This window comes from Cucurbita moschata, unplaced genomic scaffold, assembly GCF_002738365.1.
Source record: "Cucurbita moschata cultivar Rifu unplaced genomic scaffold, Cmos_1.0 Cmo_Scf00074, whole genome shotgun sequence".
NCBI classification, from domain to species: Eukaryota; Viridiplantae; Streptophyta; class Magnoliopsida; order Cucurbitales; family Cucurbitaceae; genus Cucurbita; species Cucurbita moschata.
The window spans coordinates 843,722-862,640 of NW_019268590.1; the positions used below are offsets into that span (position 1 = coordinate 843,722).

The 18,919-nt window shown below is 36.3% G+C and overlaps 1 protein-coding gene across 3 annotated transcripts; it reads left to right on the forward strand.

Annotated features, from left to right (window-relative positions):
- The first annotated feature begins 73 nt into the window (after positions 1–73).
- On the forward strand, positions 74–13,472 carry LOC111438418 (DNA mismatch repair protein MLH1). 3 transcript variants are annotated; one of them, XM_023076333.1, is made up of 16 exons: positions 74–455; positions 829–1,001; positions 1,167–1,239; positions 1,519–1,653; positions 1,771–1,981; positions 2,987–3,135; positions 4,436–4,534; positions 4,765–4,843; positions 4,954–5,083; positions 6,760–6,854; positions 6,939–7,047; positions 7,721–7,886; positions 7,987–8,148; positions 12,030–12,191; positions 12,870–13,034; positions 13,214–13,472. In XM_023076333.1, the coding sequence occupies exons 1-16, from the start codon at positions 189–191 to the stop codon at positions 13,256–13,258; spliced, it is 2,220 nt and encodes a 739-aa protein (XP_022932101.1). In that variant the 5' UTR covers positions 74–188; the 3' UTR covers positions 13,259–13,472. The 3 variants fall into 3 exon arrangements, with proteins under 3 accessions (XP_022932101.1, XP_022932100.1, XP_022932102.1); XM_023076332.1 differs by having other exon boundaries at positions 12,030–12,189; positions 12,865–13,034; XM_023076334.1 differs by having other exon boundaries at positions 4,765–4,834; positions 12,030–12,189; positions 12,865–13,034.
- The last annotated feature ends 5,447 nt before the right edge of the window (positions 13,473–18,919 follow it).

An 18,919-nucleotide genomic window follows, 5' to 3' on the forward strand; every position in this document is an offset into this window, starting at 1 on the left:
TTTTTTTTTTTTTTTTTTTGGTTAATTTGACGAAGTATTTGTGAACGTTGTTAGTAGTTGTGAGGCCATTTCATCACGTTTGCAGTTTTATTTATTTATTTATTTTTGTTTTTCGCGGTTTCTTCTCGCCATTCTCAAAAAGTGAAGTGCAGAAGTAGAGCTCCTGGGAGTCATCTGTCTAAGCTTCCATGGAACCCCACGCGGATGACGAGATTATTCCCATGGACACGGGCGGGGAAGAAGAAGTTCCTCCTCAAGAACCCCCCAAAATCCTCCGACTCGACAACTCCGTCGTCAATCGTATCGCTGCCGGAGAGGTCATTCAAAGGCCAGTGTCCGCCATTAAAGAACTCGTCGAAAACAGCCTCGACGCCCAATCTACCTCCGTTAACGTCGTTGTCAAAGACGGCGGTCTCAAACTCATCCAAGTTTCTGACGACGGCCACGGCATCCGTGTTTGTTTCTTTTCTTAGTCGACTTTTCTATTTACTGATTGCTTATCGGAAAAAAATAGGAAAAGGAAAACGGTTCTAACTGAAATTAGATAGTCATTCTTCGTAATCTACATTCATAGTTGTCTGCATATTAAGTTGGTTTAAGTTATTTGTAGCAAGTTTCTAGATGTTAATGGATTTATGATGTTGGTTTAAGTAATCTACATTCGTAGTTGTCTACATTCATGATGAAGGTTTTATGATGTTAATAGATTTAAAAACTAAGAGAACCTTATGTAAGTGGCTATAATTTGAGGAAACTCAGCAACTTTGTTGTATTAATTTTTTGTTTTTTTTTTTTTCAATTTTTTTGCTTATTCCGTTTCCCCCCCAGTATGAAGATTTGCCGATTTTGTGCGAGAGGCACACGACGTCCAAGTTGTCAAAATTTGAGGATTTACAGTCCATAAGGTCGATGGGATTTCGAGGAGAGGCGCTAGCGAGCATGACCTATGTAGGTCATGTTACGGTCACCACCATTACTAAAGGACAACTTCACGGTTACAGGTTAAATTAATACAAGCTATGGCTCTACATGTCACGTTCTTCGTATTGGGTTATACAGGGATTTGTAAATGTAGGAAAAATAATAAGAGTTATGTGGATTATATGTAATTTTTTTCGTTCAGTCAGTTTTGGTATCTTACTGCATTTTCGGACTTAATGGGACAGAGTATCCTATAGAGATGGAGTGATGGAGCATGAGCCCAAGCCATGTGCTGCTGTAAAAGGAACTCAAATAACGGTACATGAACGAGTCTAGACTACTCCCATAGCAAAATAACATTATCTTGAATTAACAGTGATTTATTTTTTTAACTGAATGAATTATGCCAACATGATGAGCACTCCTGTTATTATGTTTGGTATGATATTGATACATGCTTAGTTAGAGTTAGGAGATGAAGGTTTGTCTTTAATTCATTCGGAGACACTTTTGTTTAGACACTTCAAGATTTTAAATTTCATCATCCTACCTGCATTGTAATGGACAACTTGAGTTTTCTTGGATGTCTGATTCCAGGTTGAGAATCTGTTCTATAATATGAGTGCTAGGAGGAAGACACTACAAAATGTGTCCGATGATTACACGAAGATTGTGGATCTCCTAAGTCGATTTGCCATTCATCATATAAACATCAGCTTTTCTTGCAGAAAGGTTATTTCAATAATTAGTCAACCTCATTTTTACTTTGGTATTGCTTTCATGGTCAGATGTTTTGATGGTCTACATTGTACTTAGTTAGTTGAGATATGCTGGTTACTGTATTGTCAGCATGGAGCTGCTAGGGCAGACGTTCACTCAGTTGGGTCAACTTCAAGGTTGGATGCCATTCGTACAGTTTACGGTGCATCAGTTGCTCGCAATCTAATGAAAATAGAAGTTTCAGAAAATGATAAAGCCTGTTCAGATTTCAAAATGGATGGTCTAATCTCCAACTCAAATTATACTGCGAAGAAGATCACAATGGTGCTCTTTATTAATGGTATTTCCTATTTTTCTTTATCTTGTAAGCAATACATCTTGTATGTCCAAGTAGAATCTCTTCTAGGTTTGTTGAAAATGTTCTGTACGGGAAAGGATCAATTTGTGAGTTCTTATCTTTTCAAGTGTGAGGGTTTTGTTGTACTTTCCCTAGGAGTTTTTATTTTACTTTTTATTTTTTCAGGTTTTTCTGTATTCTTGTTGTATCCTAGATTTTATTATTTTCCCAATGGAGTTATGGACCTTGTAAATTTTCAGTGTTTTGATGAAAAGTCTGTTCCTTTTCAAAATAATAATAGAAAAATTTTCTCTTTCTATTATCTCTTGATGAACAACCAAGGAAATTGCCCAATTTCTCTTTCAAATAATGATATGAGAATTTTCATAAACAATGACATCACATTCTCCTGCTCTTGTCCTTGACATCAAAACCTCTGACATAAGATAAGATATTAGCAACCAACTAACTTCTTGGTTTCTGATCTCACCTTATATCAATTACTTTATTGAAGTTTATTCTTTAGATCAAGCAGATTCAGTTTGAGTATAACATCCACATTTTTCTTTTATTTTTTCTATTGTTTTTCTTGTTTTTCTTATATTGTACATCTATGAATACGTAATAATTCAATTTTCTTTCCAGCTTCAGAATAGGTTATTGTTAGCTAGGAGTTTGGAGCTTTTTTGTTTTTGGAGAGTTATTCCACATGAATGCTTCTGTACCTTAGAATTAGTCCATGAGATGAGCATTTTTCACGTTCATATTGCCTAGGTCTCATAATAAGCCTATCTAAGTCCACACTGAGGAAGTGTTAAGAATGAACTAAAAAGATTACATTTACAATAACCTATAAGAGCTTATGTGTCTAATGGTGCAATTCAATGACATTTTTTTTTGTTTTTATTAATTTTATTTGAAGAATATGGATCATAGTTTAGCATAGGATACTTGTTATATTGCTTTCACTTTTTTTTAAAAATTTTTTTCTAATTTTTCTTATTGCAGAAAGAATGGTAGACTGTAGTGCTTTAAAAAGAGCTATTGAAATTGTTTATGCTGCAACCTTGCCCAAAGCATCCAAACCTTTCATATATATGTCAATTATATTGCCACCTGAGCATGTTGATGTGAATGTTCATCCAACCAAAAAAGAGGTGAATTTTTGTGCAGGATATCTTTTCTAATCTTTTCTTGTTGGCAGGTATTTCTGTTTGATGGATTTAAGGTACCCATAGTTTCTGCCCACCAAACTGAATGAAAATGGAAATGTTAAGTGTAGATTATATATTTATGTATGTGCGTTTGTACAAGTAGTTTATTAAGAGAAGTTGATTGATTAAATGAAATGGACAACAAAAGGGATCCCTTATTGAGAAATTACAAAAATGTCTTCCAACTAGTGACTGAAGTAGAAATAAGTTACGAAAGTGAACTATATCTTTTGCATTTAGTGACCAAAGATGTGCAGGCATGAAACATGAATGACACGACATGGGACATGATGAACACATTATCTAAAATCCTAGAATTGACAAGAATATATTTATTCTAATATAATTATTTTAAATGTATATTATGTTTTTACAAGAAGAAAATTTGAAGTTAATAAGCCTATGTATTTATCTTAGAAAACATTTTTAATTTATTTCAGATTTTGTTACTTTGTCCTAACTTCAATGTATGTTCATTTCTTAGAAAGTAAATAAATGAATAAAATTTTGAACATTTTAGTTCATGTGTCTTAATCATTGTTTGTAATATGTTCATGAGTGTCTGGTGCATGTTCAATTTCTCATATTTAACAAGTCCCGTGCCTAAATATTGGATTCATATTCAATTATTAGTTACTAATATCTGACATTTCTATTGTATTGCCAGTACTATAATAGTATCCAATTAATGTCAAATACATGTCCAACAACTTTCTGTTTATCACGAGCAAGACATGAGCATGCTATACAAAATAATTAACTATTGTGTCCATGCTTCATAATATGTGGAAACTTCGAAAAAGAGTTTCTCCTATGGAGTATCAAGTTTAGTTTCTTTGCAGACCGCCTCTTTTTCTTTCAAGTCATATAGACCTAAAAGGCTCTAGTAAAATGAGGCTTATAGTTCTGATTTCCTTCTGATACGGGTGCCCATTAAAAATGAGATTGAGGAGGCCATGTTGTTTGGCAGTGAGGAGTTGGCAATTTCAAGGTGTTGGAAATAGTTTCAGGAATTCTAGGCATATGGGTAACTGTTGAAAAGTTGACATTGAGATTCTGAGCTTATTTTACAAATTAGATTTGGTATATTATGAGATGTGGCTGCTATCAAACTTCTTATGGGAGTTCCTTTTGTATTCTTAATTTTTGTTAAAAAAAAATGTTCTCTATAACTAAAGAATTCAAATATCTCGTTCATTGTGTGGTGTTATATTGTTCTGCTGAAAGCTCTATCAATCTGCAGGTAAGCCTCCTGAACCAGGAAGTTATTATTGAGAGGATACAGTCAGCTGTGGAATCAAAATTGAGAAGTTCTAATGACACGAGGACATTTCAAGAACAGGTATATTTAAAAGCTTTGTTTGAAGATCTGAAAGTTGGATTGTAATTGGTAATAGGAAATAATATCAAATCTTTTGGGATGTGTTTCTTCAACTTTGTTCTTTGTTTGATAAGTATCTTCACAGTGATATTCTTAAGAGTTTATTTATGTGCAAACATATTTGAATCACTATAGTTAATTTATTGAATCTCAGTTATTGATTCATACTTCATCTGACCTGCATGTAATAGGATGTAGAATCTTCTGCGGCTAGTCAAATGGTTATTAGAAGTGACTATACTCAGAATTCCTCGCAGTCTGGTACAGCAGGTTTTTGTTTTTTTTCTTGGTCTGACACCTTTTTATTTTTAGTTTTAAGGTTGTACATGCTTTGGGTTTTTATCAGTCATTTCAGTGTCTGAGTGTTATAATGCATGTAGGATCAAAGTCACAGAAGGTTCCAGTGCAAAAAATGGTTAGGACAGATTCAACAGATCCAGCTGGAAGGTTGCACGCATATGTGCAAATGAATCCTCCTGGCCTCCCTGAATCTAGCTTGAATACTGTGAGGTATGAATTGCTTTTGGATTTAAGCATGGAGCTTTCAATATCTAAGTGTTGCATTGAGACTCTGTATTTGATGCGACTTTTTGTAAGGCTGACTAACCAAGTTGATATTTAATTGTAATTCTGTTGATTATTTATTTATTGTTTACACTAGCTCAAAGCTCTATTCATTTCAGAAGAAAAGTAACTTACATTTTGTTCATTTGTCTTGTGAGTTCGTCTCGTCTCTCTTTCCGGGAAACCATTACATCAATAAACTTGCTTCTTTTCTTTTGTGAGATCTCTATCCTTCATTTTATTTTGACAGTTCAACATTAATTTTTTAAGGTAGTAGGGGTAATTTTCTAATTTTTTGTGTTAAATTTGTGTTAGGATTGGGAATACCGTTAGTATGATTAGAAATATTGTCAGGGTACTAAGGGTATATTATTCATTTGCTAAGAGTTTGTAACTAGTAGTTGTCATAACTTGAGGGACTGAAATTAGGCGAAGGTAAGCAATTGGTTTAGGCTTGAGAGAGGTTCCAAGTTACTCAAATCCATGGGAATAGGTAATGGAAATTTTCTAGGTTTTATCATACCCAGCTTGCTAGACGTTATGAAAAACTGTCTTCAAAAAGTGTTGTAAGAAAATCTTCAAGGTAGTCCTTTAGAGGAATGGTTAAAGTGCATGATAGCCGCTGTTGGTAGTCTTGAAGACAGTTCGGCTAACCAGATTAGTTCTTTATTGCTCTCAAAGCATGAAAAAAAAAAAAAAAAAGATTTCTTTACTATTTTAGAAGATGGGACCTGTTCTTCAGTTACTCTTCACTTTTAAGGTGACTGACTCACATTCAGGAAGCTAATTCATAGGCTGCTTTAATTAGAGATGTTTAATTTAACCAATTCAGTCCATAATTGAGCAAGATTTTTTGTTTGATATTTGAAAGTCACAAATTAGCAATTAAGAACAAAGTCCTAGGAGTATGAGTTTATTCCCTTACAGAAATTTAGGAGATGGCACCCACAAGAGCGTCAATGCATATAGCTAACTTGGTACTCTCTCTCTCTCTCTCTCCCTCTTTCTCGTATATATATATATATATATATGCACATATATACACATATATATACATATGTTTTAGCTTGAATGAGGTAGATTCTCGAAAGGAGCCATGACAAGGGAGTAGAGGTGAAGTAGGAGGGAGGAAGAGGTTGGTATGAGGAAGGAGATGGAGAGAAGAAGCCCCCAATCAGTGTTCTGTTTTCTCTCCATTTCTTTTCAAAGAAAAAATGACAATGACATGGATCTTAGTAGTTTTACATATTTATGTCATAAAATGTTCAGGTTCAAGTTCAAGTTCGTGCTCTTTAAGAAATTCAAAATGATGCAAGATTGGGTCTTGGTAGTTCATATTATCTCCTCTTTATACATGTGCCAGTTGTAATTCAGATGCGCAATATTCTTTTTATATTACTTATTTTTATTCTTTATGTTGCTCATTGTGTGCAATGTTCATCCTACAAATTATTGTTATCGTAAATAGAATATATTTTTTTGGACAGTACAATTAAATTAAAGCTTCAAGATTTTATATAATTCTGCAAGAAAATTGTGGAATCATACTTTTCCTAATTTGTATTGTTATTTTTCTTGTAAAGATTAACTACTTGGTCTAATACAAGAACTGTATTTTTTAGGTCTTTTGTTAGAATGAGAAGGAATCCAAGGGAAGCTGCTAATCTTACTAGCGTTCAAGATCTTGTTGCAGAAATTGATCAGAATTGTCATGCTGGTAGCTTGCTCGTTAAATCTTTGAATTGTCTGAAAGCTTCGGAGATTCAATTGAACTAGTTTTAAGTGCTGTTGCCAACTGCAGGTCTCCTTAACACTGTAAGACATTGTGTATATATTGGAATGGCAGATGACGTCTTCGCTTTGCTTCAGCATGATACTCATCTTTATCTAGCCAATGTTGTGAACTTGAGGTAAAAAAATCTTAGAAAATAATAAATCTTAGAAAATAATAAGTTTAATTCGAATCTATTGTGTAACATTTTTATGAAGTTCCATAAATTTCGTTAACCATGTGACACTTGTGTTGTAGTCTTGCTCTAGTTGGCCATTGTCTTTTGTAACCATTTGTGAAAAGTTCTATTCCCAATAATAGAATACTGTTGAAGTCAAACCTTCTTTAGATTCTTCTTTGAATTACCATTATTCGGTATTTTTTGGGCTGTTTTTTTTTCTATTATCAAAGGCTCCAATAGATTGAGATGAGCAGGAGCTGAGAGATGAGTGAAAGCTTGTTGGGTTGGTAGTTAACTTGTAGTTTTTCCCTAGAGGATCTCTTGCAAAGTTAAACCTTGAAAATGTTTAAGGTTGGGTCTATGGTCTGAATTAGTGGATGAGTTGGGGAAAGATGCTGGGAGGCGAAAAAGAATGGTCAAGATGTTGGGGCCTGTAATAAGTTGAAGAATCCTAATTTGGGACACAACACAATGGATAATCTCCAAAGAACAATAGTCCATAAAACACGGATAAAATATAAAAACTCGCCAGTATATCTCATTGGATGTCTGATTACTTTGATATTTTGTGACATATTATTTTGTGACATATTATTTTGCTTTCTTTCTCTCTCCCCATTGTATTTTGTAGCAAAGAACTCATGTATCAGCAAGTGTTATGTCGATTTGCACATTTTAATGCAATACAATTGAGCAACCCAGCCCCTCTGTACGAGTTAATTAGTTTGGCACTGAGGGAGGAAGATGTGAATTCAGAGTCTAATGAGAATGATGATTTTAATAAGAAGGTAGCTGAGGTAATGAGGTGTCTTCTCTGATCTATCCTTTAAGGCATAAAGTACTGCTTGTTTCAGTTTTAGCTTGCTCTATACAGCTAATGTTGTAGCTGCTTTTTAGACGAGTACAAAACTGCTCAAGTTGAAAGCTGAAATGCTCGAGGAATTTTTCTGCATACATATTGACGTAAATGGAAATTTGGCGAGACTTCCAGTCGTACTTGACCAATACACACCTGATATGGACCGTGTTCCTGAATTTGTACTTTCCTTGGCTAATGATGTAAGTTCTTATTTCCTTCTCCTGAATCGTATCATCCTCATCATTATTATTTATGTCATTCCAATTATTCATTTTTGCATACATTCAAGAATTATCCTTTTGGTCATAATTTCAAGTATTCATTTTCGTACAATGCTTGGCATTCCTTAAGTATTGATTTAGGCATAAACTTGATTGAACAGTTTGCAAGTTTTCTATTTGTATAATGATCGCTTACTTCGAAGTCATACTCCATAATTTCCTAGCAATTTAATTATTGTGAAAAATGATCATGATGAAGTAACTATTGCTTCAAATTGAATTGGATATGTAAACACAATCCTCTTTACACAAGCTGACGACATTTTTGTCTCCAAGGAGCTATCCTCATCTGCCAGCAATATAGCTAATAATGATCGGATTTTATATTATAGGGTTTCCTATACATGTGGATTCCTTAATATGGAATTTCACTTTTCTGTGGTTGGAATTCTATTTCCTATATATGTTGGACAAAAACTTATATTGGTCTCTAATATGAAGTGTACAAGTTAACTGTGATAGATTTGTTGAGGTAAAGAGGTAAGTTAGAAATCCATATCTCAGTCAAAATATAGTAGCCAGGAGTGAGTTATATGTTGTGGTTTTCTGTCAACCGGTGCATGATTTAGGGTTAATCGAGGTGTATGTAAAACTTGTCAGTCGAGATTACTTTGCAGATGGAAATGGCCCAAATGATAGAAGATAAGCTGACCCATGGGGAAGGAAAGCAAGCTGTCTTAAATCTCAAGTCTGGAGGCCTAAGGCCAACACCGAATACTAGTCCCATGACATATGGAGTTGGAGCAACAACCCGTAGAATTTTGGTTTATCCAAGTCACTTGGGGGCTAGGTTTAATGAAATGGAATAGGGAAGACTGAGGAGGTACGATCATATTAAATATTGATAGAATCGGAGCTCTAAACCCATCACAAGAAAAACCTCTGCTTTTATTGTGAAAAGCGATTTATGCCCGAGCATTGTTGCAAGAAAAATGGAATTGTAGGTGATGGTGATACATGATTTAGAGGAAGTGGTTAAAGAAAATGAGGGAGAAGGGGATTCAAAAGAGGAAATAGTGGAATTAGCATTGTTGAATTCCATGGTGGGGCTTGGAACACTGAAGTTATTGAAAGACAAAGTGGGTAGGGGTGTTGATTGACTCCAGAGTGGACCGTTCGTGTCCAGGACAATGCCCAACAAGCGATTGTTCAGGTGGTTTCAGAAATGTCTGAGGACTTAAGAGCAGTCCTTCGAGACCTCAGGGTTGAAGTGGCGGATTTGAGTGCCAAAATAAATTTCACCATGGTATGGCACTTATTCTAACCCGGCGATGGTGAAGTTGTGGGTCGTTCTTCACAAGTTCTCCCTTTCACAATAACTAGGCAACAAACAACATTTGTAGAGGGGCGAAAAATGCTTGATGCATCCCTCATTGCGAACAAACTCATAGATGAATGGAAAAAAAAAAACAAAAAGGTGTAGTCATTAAACTTGACATGGAAAAGGCCTTCGACATGGTTGATTGAACTTTCCTTGAAAACATTGAGCCGAAGGTGGAAAAATGATGCATCTCATCCACAAACTTCTCCATCATCATCAATGGAAGACTGAGAGGGAAGTTTATGTCACATGGGGTCTGAGACAAGGAGATCCACTCTCCCCTTTTTCTTTTCATCATGATAATGGATTGGCTCAGTCGCCTACTGACAAAAGCCGAATACGAAGGGCAGATAAAAGGTTTTCAAATTGGTAATGAAGGCTTGAGCATCAACCACCTTCAATTCGCGGACGTCACAACCCTCTTTTCTGACTTGGCAAATGCCTCTTCCATAAAAAATATGATCGAGACCTACTGACAAAAGCAATGGATTGGCTCAGTCGCCTCTTCCATAACCCTCTTTTCCATGATAATGGATTGGCTCAGTCGCCTACTGACAAAAGTAGAATACGAAGAGCAGATAAAAGGTTTTCAGATTGGTAATGAAGGCTTGAGCATCAACCACCTTTAGTTTGCGGACGACACAACTCTCTTTTCTGACTTGGCAAATGTCTCTTCCATAAAAAATATGATCGAGACGGTAAAAGCTTTCGAAGGATTCTTTGAACAAAATATCTATCTCCAAAAAACAAAGATCGTGGGTATCAATATTAACACAGAGATTATTGAAGAATTTGCTAGCATATATGGTTGTAAAAATGGAGAATGACCGAATATGTACGTAGACTACTTCTAAAAGGAAGCCACAAAATGTTTTCCTTCTTAAAGATTATTATTTAAAAAATAGAAAAAAGGTTGTCAACATGGTCATCATGTTTTACTTCAAAAGGTGGAAGACTCACCCTAATACTAGTCACATTATCCAACTTCCCCATTACTAAATGTCTCTCTTTGAAATTTGTGGATGTAGAAAATTTATTCAAAAACTACTTGTGGAAAGATGACCCACACCATGTTCAATGGAATATTATAAACCTCCCAACAGAAAAGGGATACCTCAGCCTTCTCTAGATAAAGAAGAAGAACAAAGCTCTTGTCGTCAAATGGATATGGAGATATCATCATGAAGAAAAGACCTTGTGGAGAAATCTTATAAAGGCCAATATACTCTTCTATCAAACAAAAATCACCCCTCCATCTTCTACGAAAGGGCCTTGGAAGTACGTAAAAAAAAGGATAAAAACCTCATCACCAATTGAACTTGCTATAAGGTGGGTGATGAAGGAATCACATCATTTTAGACCAATCCATGATTGAAAACACCACGCTAGCCCTGAGTATCCACTTTTGTATTGGCTCTCTCATAGCAAAAAAGCCACGATCAAAGTAATGTGGAATATTGTCAACAAATTCTGGGACTTGAAGTTTGGTAGGAATTTAAAGGATAATGAAGCAATGGGATGACCCGAATTAAGCCTTGCCCTTGCCCTTGCCCTTGCCCTTGCGGTATTGTCAAGCAAGAGCATTGATGGGGTCTTTTCTACAAAATCCTTGATAATGGACATGGAGGAAAAAGTAGAAGCAATAAATCTCATGTTAGCAAAGATAGTATGGAAAGGACATCAGTCTAGAAAGGTGAAGTTTTTCCTTTGGAAATAGCACAGGAAGCCATTAGCACAAGTAAAAATCTTCAAAAAAGAATGCCTTATAGTACTCCTCCAAATTGGTGTCCATTATACAAGAAAGAAAACGAACCACAAAGCCACGTGAATTGTTGGGATGAGAAGGAGAATTGTTATAGAGGTGATCGCTTGAAAGGGATTTAAATATCAAGCATTGTGAGCACTGATGAACTAAAAGATCTCATATATGAGATTACAAAAGTTAATTTGTCTAATTTTGACATTTAATATGAGGATGAAATATAAGTTGGAGTAAGATTTCCCTCCACTCTACATCATTGACAATTGACAATGACGATGTTCAATTTCTCCTTGAACATCGAGATTTTTCAAAAGTCTAACTATTCATAACAATTGAATAAAAGAAACAAGATTAAGAAAATAAAAAATATTAATTATGTTCCTGAAAACGTGAGGGCTGACTATGTGGGTTTTGAGGTGCGCATTACATAATCGTTCATTTTGGACATTTTGGCATAAAACATTGTACCATGAATGCATTAGAGCATCATATGCTAAAATAAATTGTTTCTTATAATTATCTTTGAAATGGATAATGGTAATGCATATTTATAAAATATATGTTATAATACTCCGTGTCAACAGACATCTTCATTTCTATTGAACTCTAGAAACAAATAGTCCATTTCCTGGAATCCAAAGATCAGTCATCGATTCTTAACTCAACACATCTTTGAGGAATACATTATCTGCCTTAACTTGTATTTATAATTTGTAGATTGATTGGGAAGATGAGAAAAATTGTATCCAGTCGATTTCAGCTGCCATTGGGAACTTCTATGCCATGCATCCTCCCTTGCTGCCAAATCCATCGGGTGATGGCTTGCAGTTCTACAAAAGGATAAAATCATCCGGGAATCCTGAAGATGAAAATATAGGTAACTGTTTGCCAATATTGATTTCTTGAATTTTTGGTTACCAATGTCCTGATCTTTTCGTGGCTGATGTCTTTCGTAACATATCATTGATTATGCTAATCTCTGCTGTATTTTACATTCTGAGAAACAATGGGTTCTCTTAATCCTCCTATCAAACCATCTGCTTACAATTACAACCAATGACCTAGCCTTCCTAATCATGTTTATTTGTATGTATGGCTATCAATGTTCCTGGCTACTAAAGAAAACCTCCTCCTACACATGTTTCAACTCAAATGCACTTGAACTCCTCCCCCACGAGCTTAGGATGTCTATGTGCATTGGGGCTGCTTTGTAAGTGAAAATCCAATAGGCTTGATGTCTGCTGATCAAGTCTTGTAATTTTACCATATCTAATGTTATTTCCTTCTCCCGTTAAGAATGAGAAACTCTGATACCATGTTAAGAATGATAAATAGAGGTGGGATTGAAAGTTTGATATTCATTAATGTTCACAATGTTTGAATAAGATACAAGCTATCAACTAAATCTTAGAAATAAGAGAAAATATTCCATGAAAATAAGATAAAATATATCAAATATACTATTAACCAAATCTTAAGAATGAGGAAAAACAAGAACGGATTACAACTATATAAAATATATTCCAATATAAACCTTCGATGATGTCTTAAGGTGCAGATGATACGATGACAATGGAGAATGAAATCAACCACGGTCTACTATCGGAGGCAGAAACCATATGGGCTCAACGTGAATGGTCAATACAGCATGTACTCATCCCATCAATGAAACTTTTCTTCAAGCCTCCACATTCTCTCGCTGAAAATGGATCTTTCATTCGGGTAACGTCAACAGCACATCTAATAATTCCTGCGGATATATTGAATAGATACGAGGATTTAATTGACCATCCTTACCTGCCAATTGCTTCATTTGTAGACCATAATCTCCATTTAATGTGTGCTTTTTCCTTGGGTGATCTCTATGTATTTATTTAGTGTGATATCATTGACTTTCACAGGTTGCATCATTAGAGAGACTTTACAAGATCTTTGAGAGATGTTGAGGCAACATTGTCATTCATCTGAGGCCGCTTCTTGAAACAGGGTTAGCTTATTTCATTTTGTACCTACGACCTGTTTTCTTTTTTTTTTTTTTTTTTTTCCCAGTAATTTGTATAATTTTGCATGTCTACTAACAGCTTTTGATGTTCATGTAAATCCTGAAGTACCTATAAATCATCATTTTTGGGTGAGTTTATTATGCCCAAAATTTAAAAATTTTGATTTCTTTTTCGCAATAGGTTTAATGTTTTCATTTGGAAATTTATAAAATTTGTTAATTCTCTCCCTTTTGGATGATTTTGGACATTATTTTGAATGAGGCCGTTAGATTACTAAAACAAGGTACTTTTACAATTTTTTTTCCATGAATAAACAATGAAAAATTGCTAGCTTTATAGTGCTTTCCTATTCAAATTATTTCTCTTAATTTTGAGATATGGAATGAATTAGTTTATTATCACATCATACGGCTAAAAGTGCTCATAATTTTGATGAAGGGTTTCAAAAAATAACGTTTGAATACATTAATTTCATTTGAACAAATTGGTCTACATTGATGATTTAGTAAAAGATCTGGACAAGATCGTAGGTGCCGAACAAGCCTCTCCAAACAATTTACAATATCCAAAAGGTCTTAGGTCTTAGGTATTGGGTCCACAAGTTTGGGTTGGTTAGATTGGTAATCCAATCCAATCCGTTTTTTTCAATCATCAATCATCCAAATAAACAAGTTCAACACAATCTTTAAAATTTGTCGATCTTTAGGGAGATGATCTATCATATTTCACTACATTGTGAACATTAGACATGAATTTATGCATTTCTTTAAATTCCTCATTCACAATCAAGTTAGGTACATGGGTACAATGTGTAATAAAAGTGAATTCCAACTTTTTAAGCCTTACATAATATACAAAATAACTACGTCATTGAAACTTTATTATTAGATATGATAGAGTAAATGTTATGAATTCTCATCCCAATAAAAAACTCTCAATAATATAATATTCTCTCTTTTTTTGTTAGCAACTTAACAAAAATTGAGAATTATTTTATGCTAACTTCCATTCAAAATCAATCAAAGACTACCATGTCGTTAATATTATTTTGCAATGAAGTCTTACGTATCAGTGGTAAGACAAACCCTATTCTATCTCCTCAGATAGGGGTATGCTGTGGCAAAACTACTTGTGCGTTCCCCGAGACGAGAGAATCTTAAAAGATATTATGACCAAAGCCCATGATACATCTTATACGTTCCACCCTGGAAGTACGAAGATGTATCAGGATCTAAAAAGATATTATTGGTGGCCTGGAATGAAAAGGGACATAGCGGATTTCGTAAGCCATTGCTTGACCTGCTAGCATGTGAAGGCCCCGAGGCAGTGCCTAGTAGGACTGTTATAGCCCCTGAATGTTTCTAAGTGGAAATGGGAAGCAGTTTGTATGGACTTCGTCTCGGGTTTGCCAAAGACAAGGCAGAGTTTCAACGTCATCTGGGTAGTTGTAGACAGATTGACCAAGACGGCCCACTTTATTCCAGGCAAGTCCACATATCGTGTGGATCAATGGGCTTAGTTATATATTAAGGAGATAGTACGTCTGCACGGGGTATCAGTGTCCATAGTATCAGACCAGGACACTAGGTTCACCTCTCAGTTTTGGAAAAGTCTCTAGAAAGCACTAGGAACTCATTTGTGGTTCAGTACAACGTTCCATCCTCAAACGGATGGATAGACCAAAAGGCTGAATCATATCTTAGAGGATATGTTGCAAGCCTGCTCTTAGATTTCTCTAGTGCTGGGACAAACATCTGCCTTTGATGGAGTTTTCCTACAATAACAATTATCAAGCGACTATCCAAATGGCCCCCTTTCAGGCACTGTATGGGCGTAGGTGTTGAACACCAGTGTTTTGGGAAGAGGTAGGCATGCAGCAACTACTGGGACCAGAGTTGGTTCAGGTCATCAATGCAGCAGTGCAGAAAATTAAGCAGAGGATACTCACCGCACCGAGCCAATAGAAAAGTTATGCATAGATTTGTGTAGAAAGGACCTCGAATTTGAGGTAGGTGACCACGTGTTCCTGAAGGTAGCCCCTGTGAGGGGGGTGTTGAGGTTCAGAAAGAAGGACAGATTAAGCGCAAGGTTCATAAGCCCCTTCGAGATTTTAGAGAGAGTTAGGTTTGTGGCTTACAAAATTACCCTGCCACCGAACCTTGCTGCCATGTAGAATGTATCCCACGTGTCCATGCTGTGAAAGTACACTCCAGACCCTACCCATATGATCAAGCACAAGACGCTTCCTCTTCGGGAAGATCTGTCTTACGAGGAGAAGCCTAGCAGAATTTTGGCTCGAGACACTAGGCAATTACGCAACAAAGTTATTCCTTTGGTGAAAGTCTCATGGGGTAACCACCGTGAGGAAGAGACAACTTGGGAACGAGAAGAGGACGTGAGGAGAGATTATCCCGAGCTCTTCCAAGAGATATCCACTTTCGGGGACGAAAGTTTCTAAGGAGGGGAGAGTTTGTAACGCAAAAAAAAAAAAAAAAAAAAAGGTTTGCTTACTCAATCGAGGGGCAAAAATGTCATTTTTCCCCTCTAGCCATAATAGGGGTTCAAGGAAAACTCCATCAAATCTCTTGCAAAAGAAAAAAGAAATTAGAGAGAAAATTGAGAGGAAACAGAAAAGAGTCGCCGCGAAGTTTCGTTGGACCATCGCTAGAATCCACCTTCAGACGAGACCTGTACAAGGACTGGTAGGCTAGCAAGGTCGACACTCTGTCAAGATCCAAGAATGTTTCGCGAGGTAAGGTTCTGAATGACATTTTGCATTTCTGAGCTTTTCCTATGTGAATCGAGTCCTAAAATGTTCATATATTCACCTAGGAACAACTCTACACACGATCTGTGAAGAAGTGTGGCCGAAATCTCGATCTGAGAACGGTAAGCAAATTTCTGACGATCTTAACTCGTTTGGTAGTTAAGCAAAAATTACGAAAAAATACCAGGACATAGCCTGTAACACGATCTAGAACCTTGCCTAAGAAATCATATTGATCCGAACTCCGAATCAAAAGATATGAAAATTAGAATAATGACTTTGTGTTATGGATTGTAGGGGAGTGAGAAGAAGAGAAAAAAAATTCGGCAGCCACGTGTCGGTCGATGAGTGGTGGAGGCTAACTCGACAGGCGCCGGACATGCATTGATCGTCGGTTGGAGCAACGCAGCTCAAGTGAAACGACCACACGTGTCGCCTGAAAACCCCGAGTTGAACCGGACCGCCCGACCTACGACTGCGTAGAAGCAGCTGCGCGTGCAGCTTGCGACTGACACACTTCCTCACGCGTCATACGCCCGTTTTGGCCCGTTCGCCCTCTGTTTGCTTGAACTTTGTCCCAACTCCAGTTCTAATACTATTTTTATGTAATTAGGGACCTAATTGAAGGAAATTAGTATTTTTGGACACCTGACGGGCATAGAAACGCTAACGAAAGGGCACGCGTCAACTAGGTAAGTCACCATCCGGATTTAAGAGGAAATACTTGTAAGATTTGCTGGGACTGCATGCATGCTAGTTATTCGCCTTAGGTAGTAGCCTCCTATGACTGATTGTTATGAGCCAATGATGTGTAATAATATGCGATGTTTTGAGTGAATTATTTGAGCATGCGATCATGCTTTAAATTTTCGCTGTACGTATGCATGTGTTTAATTCATGTTGGAATTGTGTATTCCGCATCCCGGGTGCTTGATGGATGACTTCACCCCATTGAGCGTGAACTTCACGTTTCGGGTGCTTGATGGAGGCCATCGCCCCGTTGAGCCTACATGCCTAATTTGCATGAATTATATATTATGATGTTAGACGACAGTTGCATACACACTATTATTTTCTATGATCAATTACTATGATAAGTCTAGAGAATTGCAGTTAAGAGCGACAAGTCAATCTAGCTAGACCTAACCTTCCCCTAGGAACTTAACGAATTACCACGTCGACGAGGTACCTCAGGAGTGTTCATAGATTGCTAGTGTATTAACGATATCTATAGCTTCGTAGGAGGACTAGGGGTTCCTGACCAGTTCTTACTACTCCTAGCCATTTCGCACGGGAAATGTGTCCCCACGTCGTACAACTCCTTAGCTGCATGGGAACGGGTTGGATCGCTCTCCCCCATAGGGGGACTATATGAGTTTAGGAGGTACTCAGCACATCCCTAGGCTAGATACCATGTAGTCTTAGATAGCCATGCAAACGTAGCGCCTCATAGAGAGATACCGGTCATATCAGCTCGGTGTAAGGAACTTTTAGGTATCAAATGAAAGGACAATGAACTGGTAAAGCGCAAGGGACTAAGATTAGAACCAGATGTCCTAGAACCAAAGTAGGTGGTTTATTGAGTATAATTTTTATACTCATCCTTCCTATGCTTTCCTTTTCAGAAGCGCGAGGCATCGGTCAAAGGAGGGTGTGATGGAGACAGGGATTGTCACAGAGGAATGGGTTGTCCCAGGGCGTCAGTCTAGTCTTTATTTTCTATCTGTATTCTTTTGTAATTTGTTTCCAAACTGTTAATTGTTTTTGTTTGTCGTTCGAAATTTTATTGGAAGTAAATGATTTTTCTCTGTTGCATACTTAAATTATTTTGTGCATTCATGTGCCGTTGTTAGTCACAGTCTGTAATAAAATATTGAGTCGTGACAAATAGGGTTGCACCCTAATCATCCCTACAAGGTACATGGTCAACCTAAAGGAGACATTGAGACCTGTAACTAGGTTATAGTACCTTAGTAACGTAAAACAATAGTTCATAATCTATAACGAACATATTGATACTCTAGGACACATATCAAATGCTCAAAGAATAACTAGTTATAAATGGGTTTCTAATCCTTCCGGCATGTATGTAAGGATTCTCATATGTTTCTAATCCCTCTCGCTATCATGATATTAGGTCCATTAGGTTCCTAGATATGATTTCTAATCATATGCCGCTTGTCCTAATCGATTCTTGCAAGTACTATTTGATGTTTGTTCCATATGACTACGTACTTATTTCGATGTTCTCGGGTGCAAGGTTCACAGTCTTCTTGAAGATGTTTTTCTTCCAAATTTGTAGGGTAGGATGCAAATTGTGTATAATTTTTGGATATAGAAACAAGAACCAGTCCCAACGAAAAAGCAGAATAAATGGAGTTATTAAATAATAGTACTCCCATACTTCCTAAAATAAGACCTGATCCCAACAAGACTACAAGAAAATCATGTATCGGTCCAGGCAAATCCATTATATGTAGTAAAAAAAGAGATAAAAAAATCTAAATGTTTTTCATGACCTTATTGATCTGACCAGGAAAAAAAATGGATAATCAATTCCTAATTAAATCTTAAGGGGTGTGAATTAATGTAGGTACAGTTATTGTATTAATCTTAGTCTTGATCTGAAAGAGTATAGAATCTAAATTAAGCTGCAATTCTCATGAATCAATAGTTTGTATTTGTAGGTAGTGATCAAACAAACAAAACGAAAGAAACCTCATTTCTTTAGATCAAAACGGAACCTTAGTAATTTCCAATTACTCTTTAATCAAGGGATTTACTTATTTTAGACTTCAATTTGAGGCGAATTCAGAATTGTTCTAATTGTATAATCA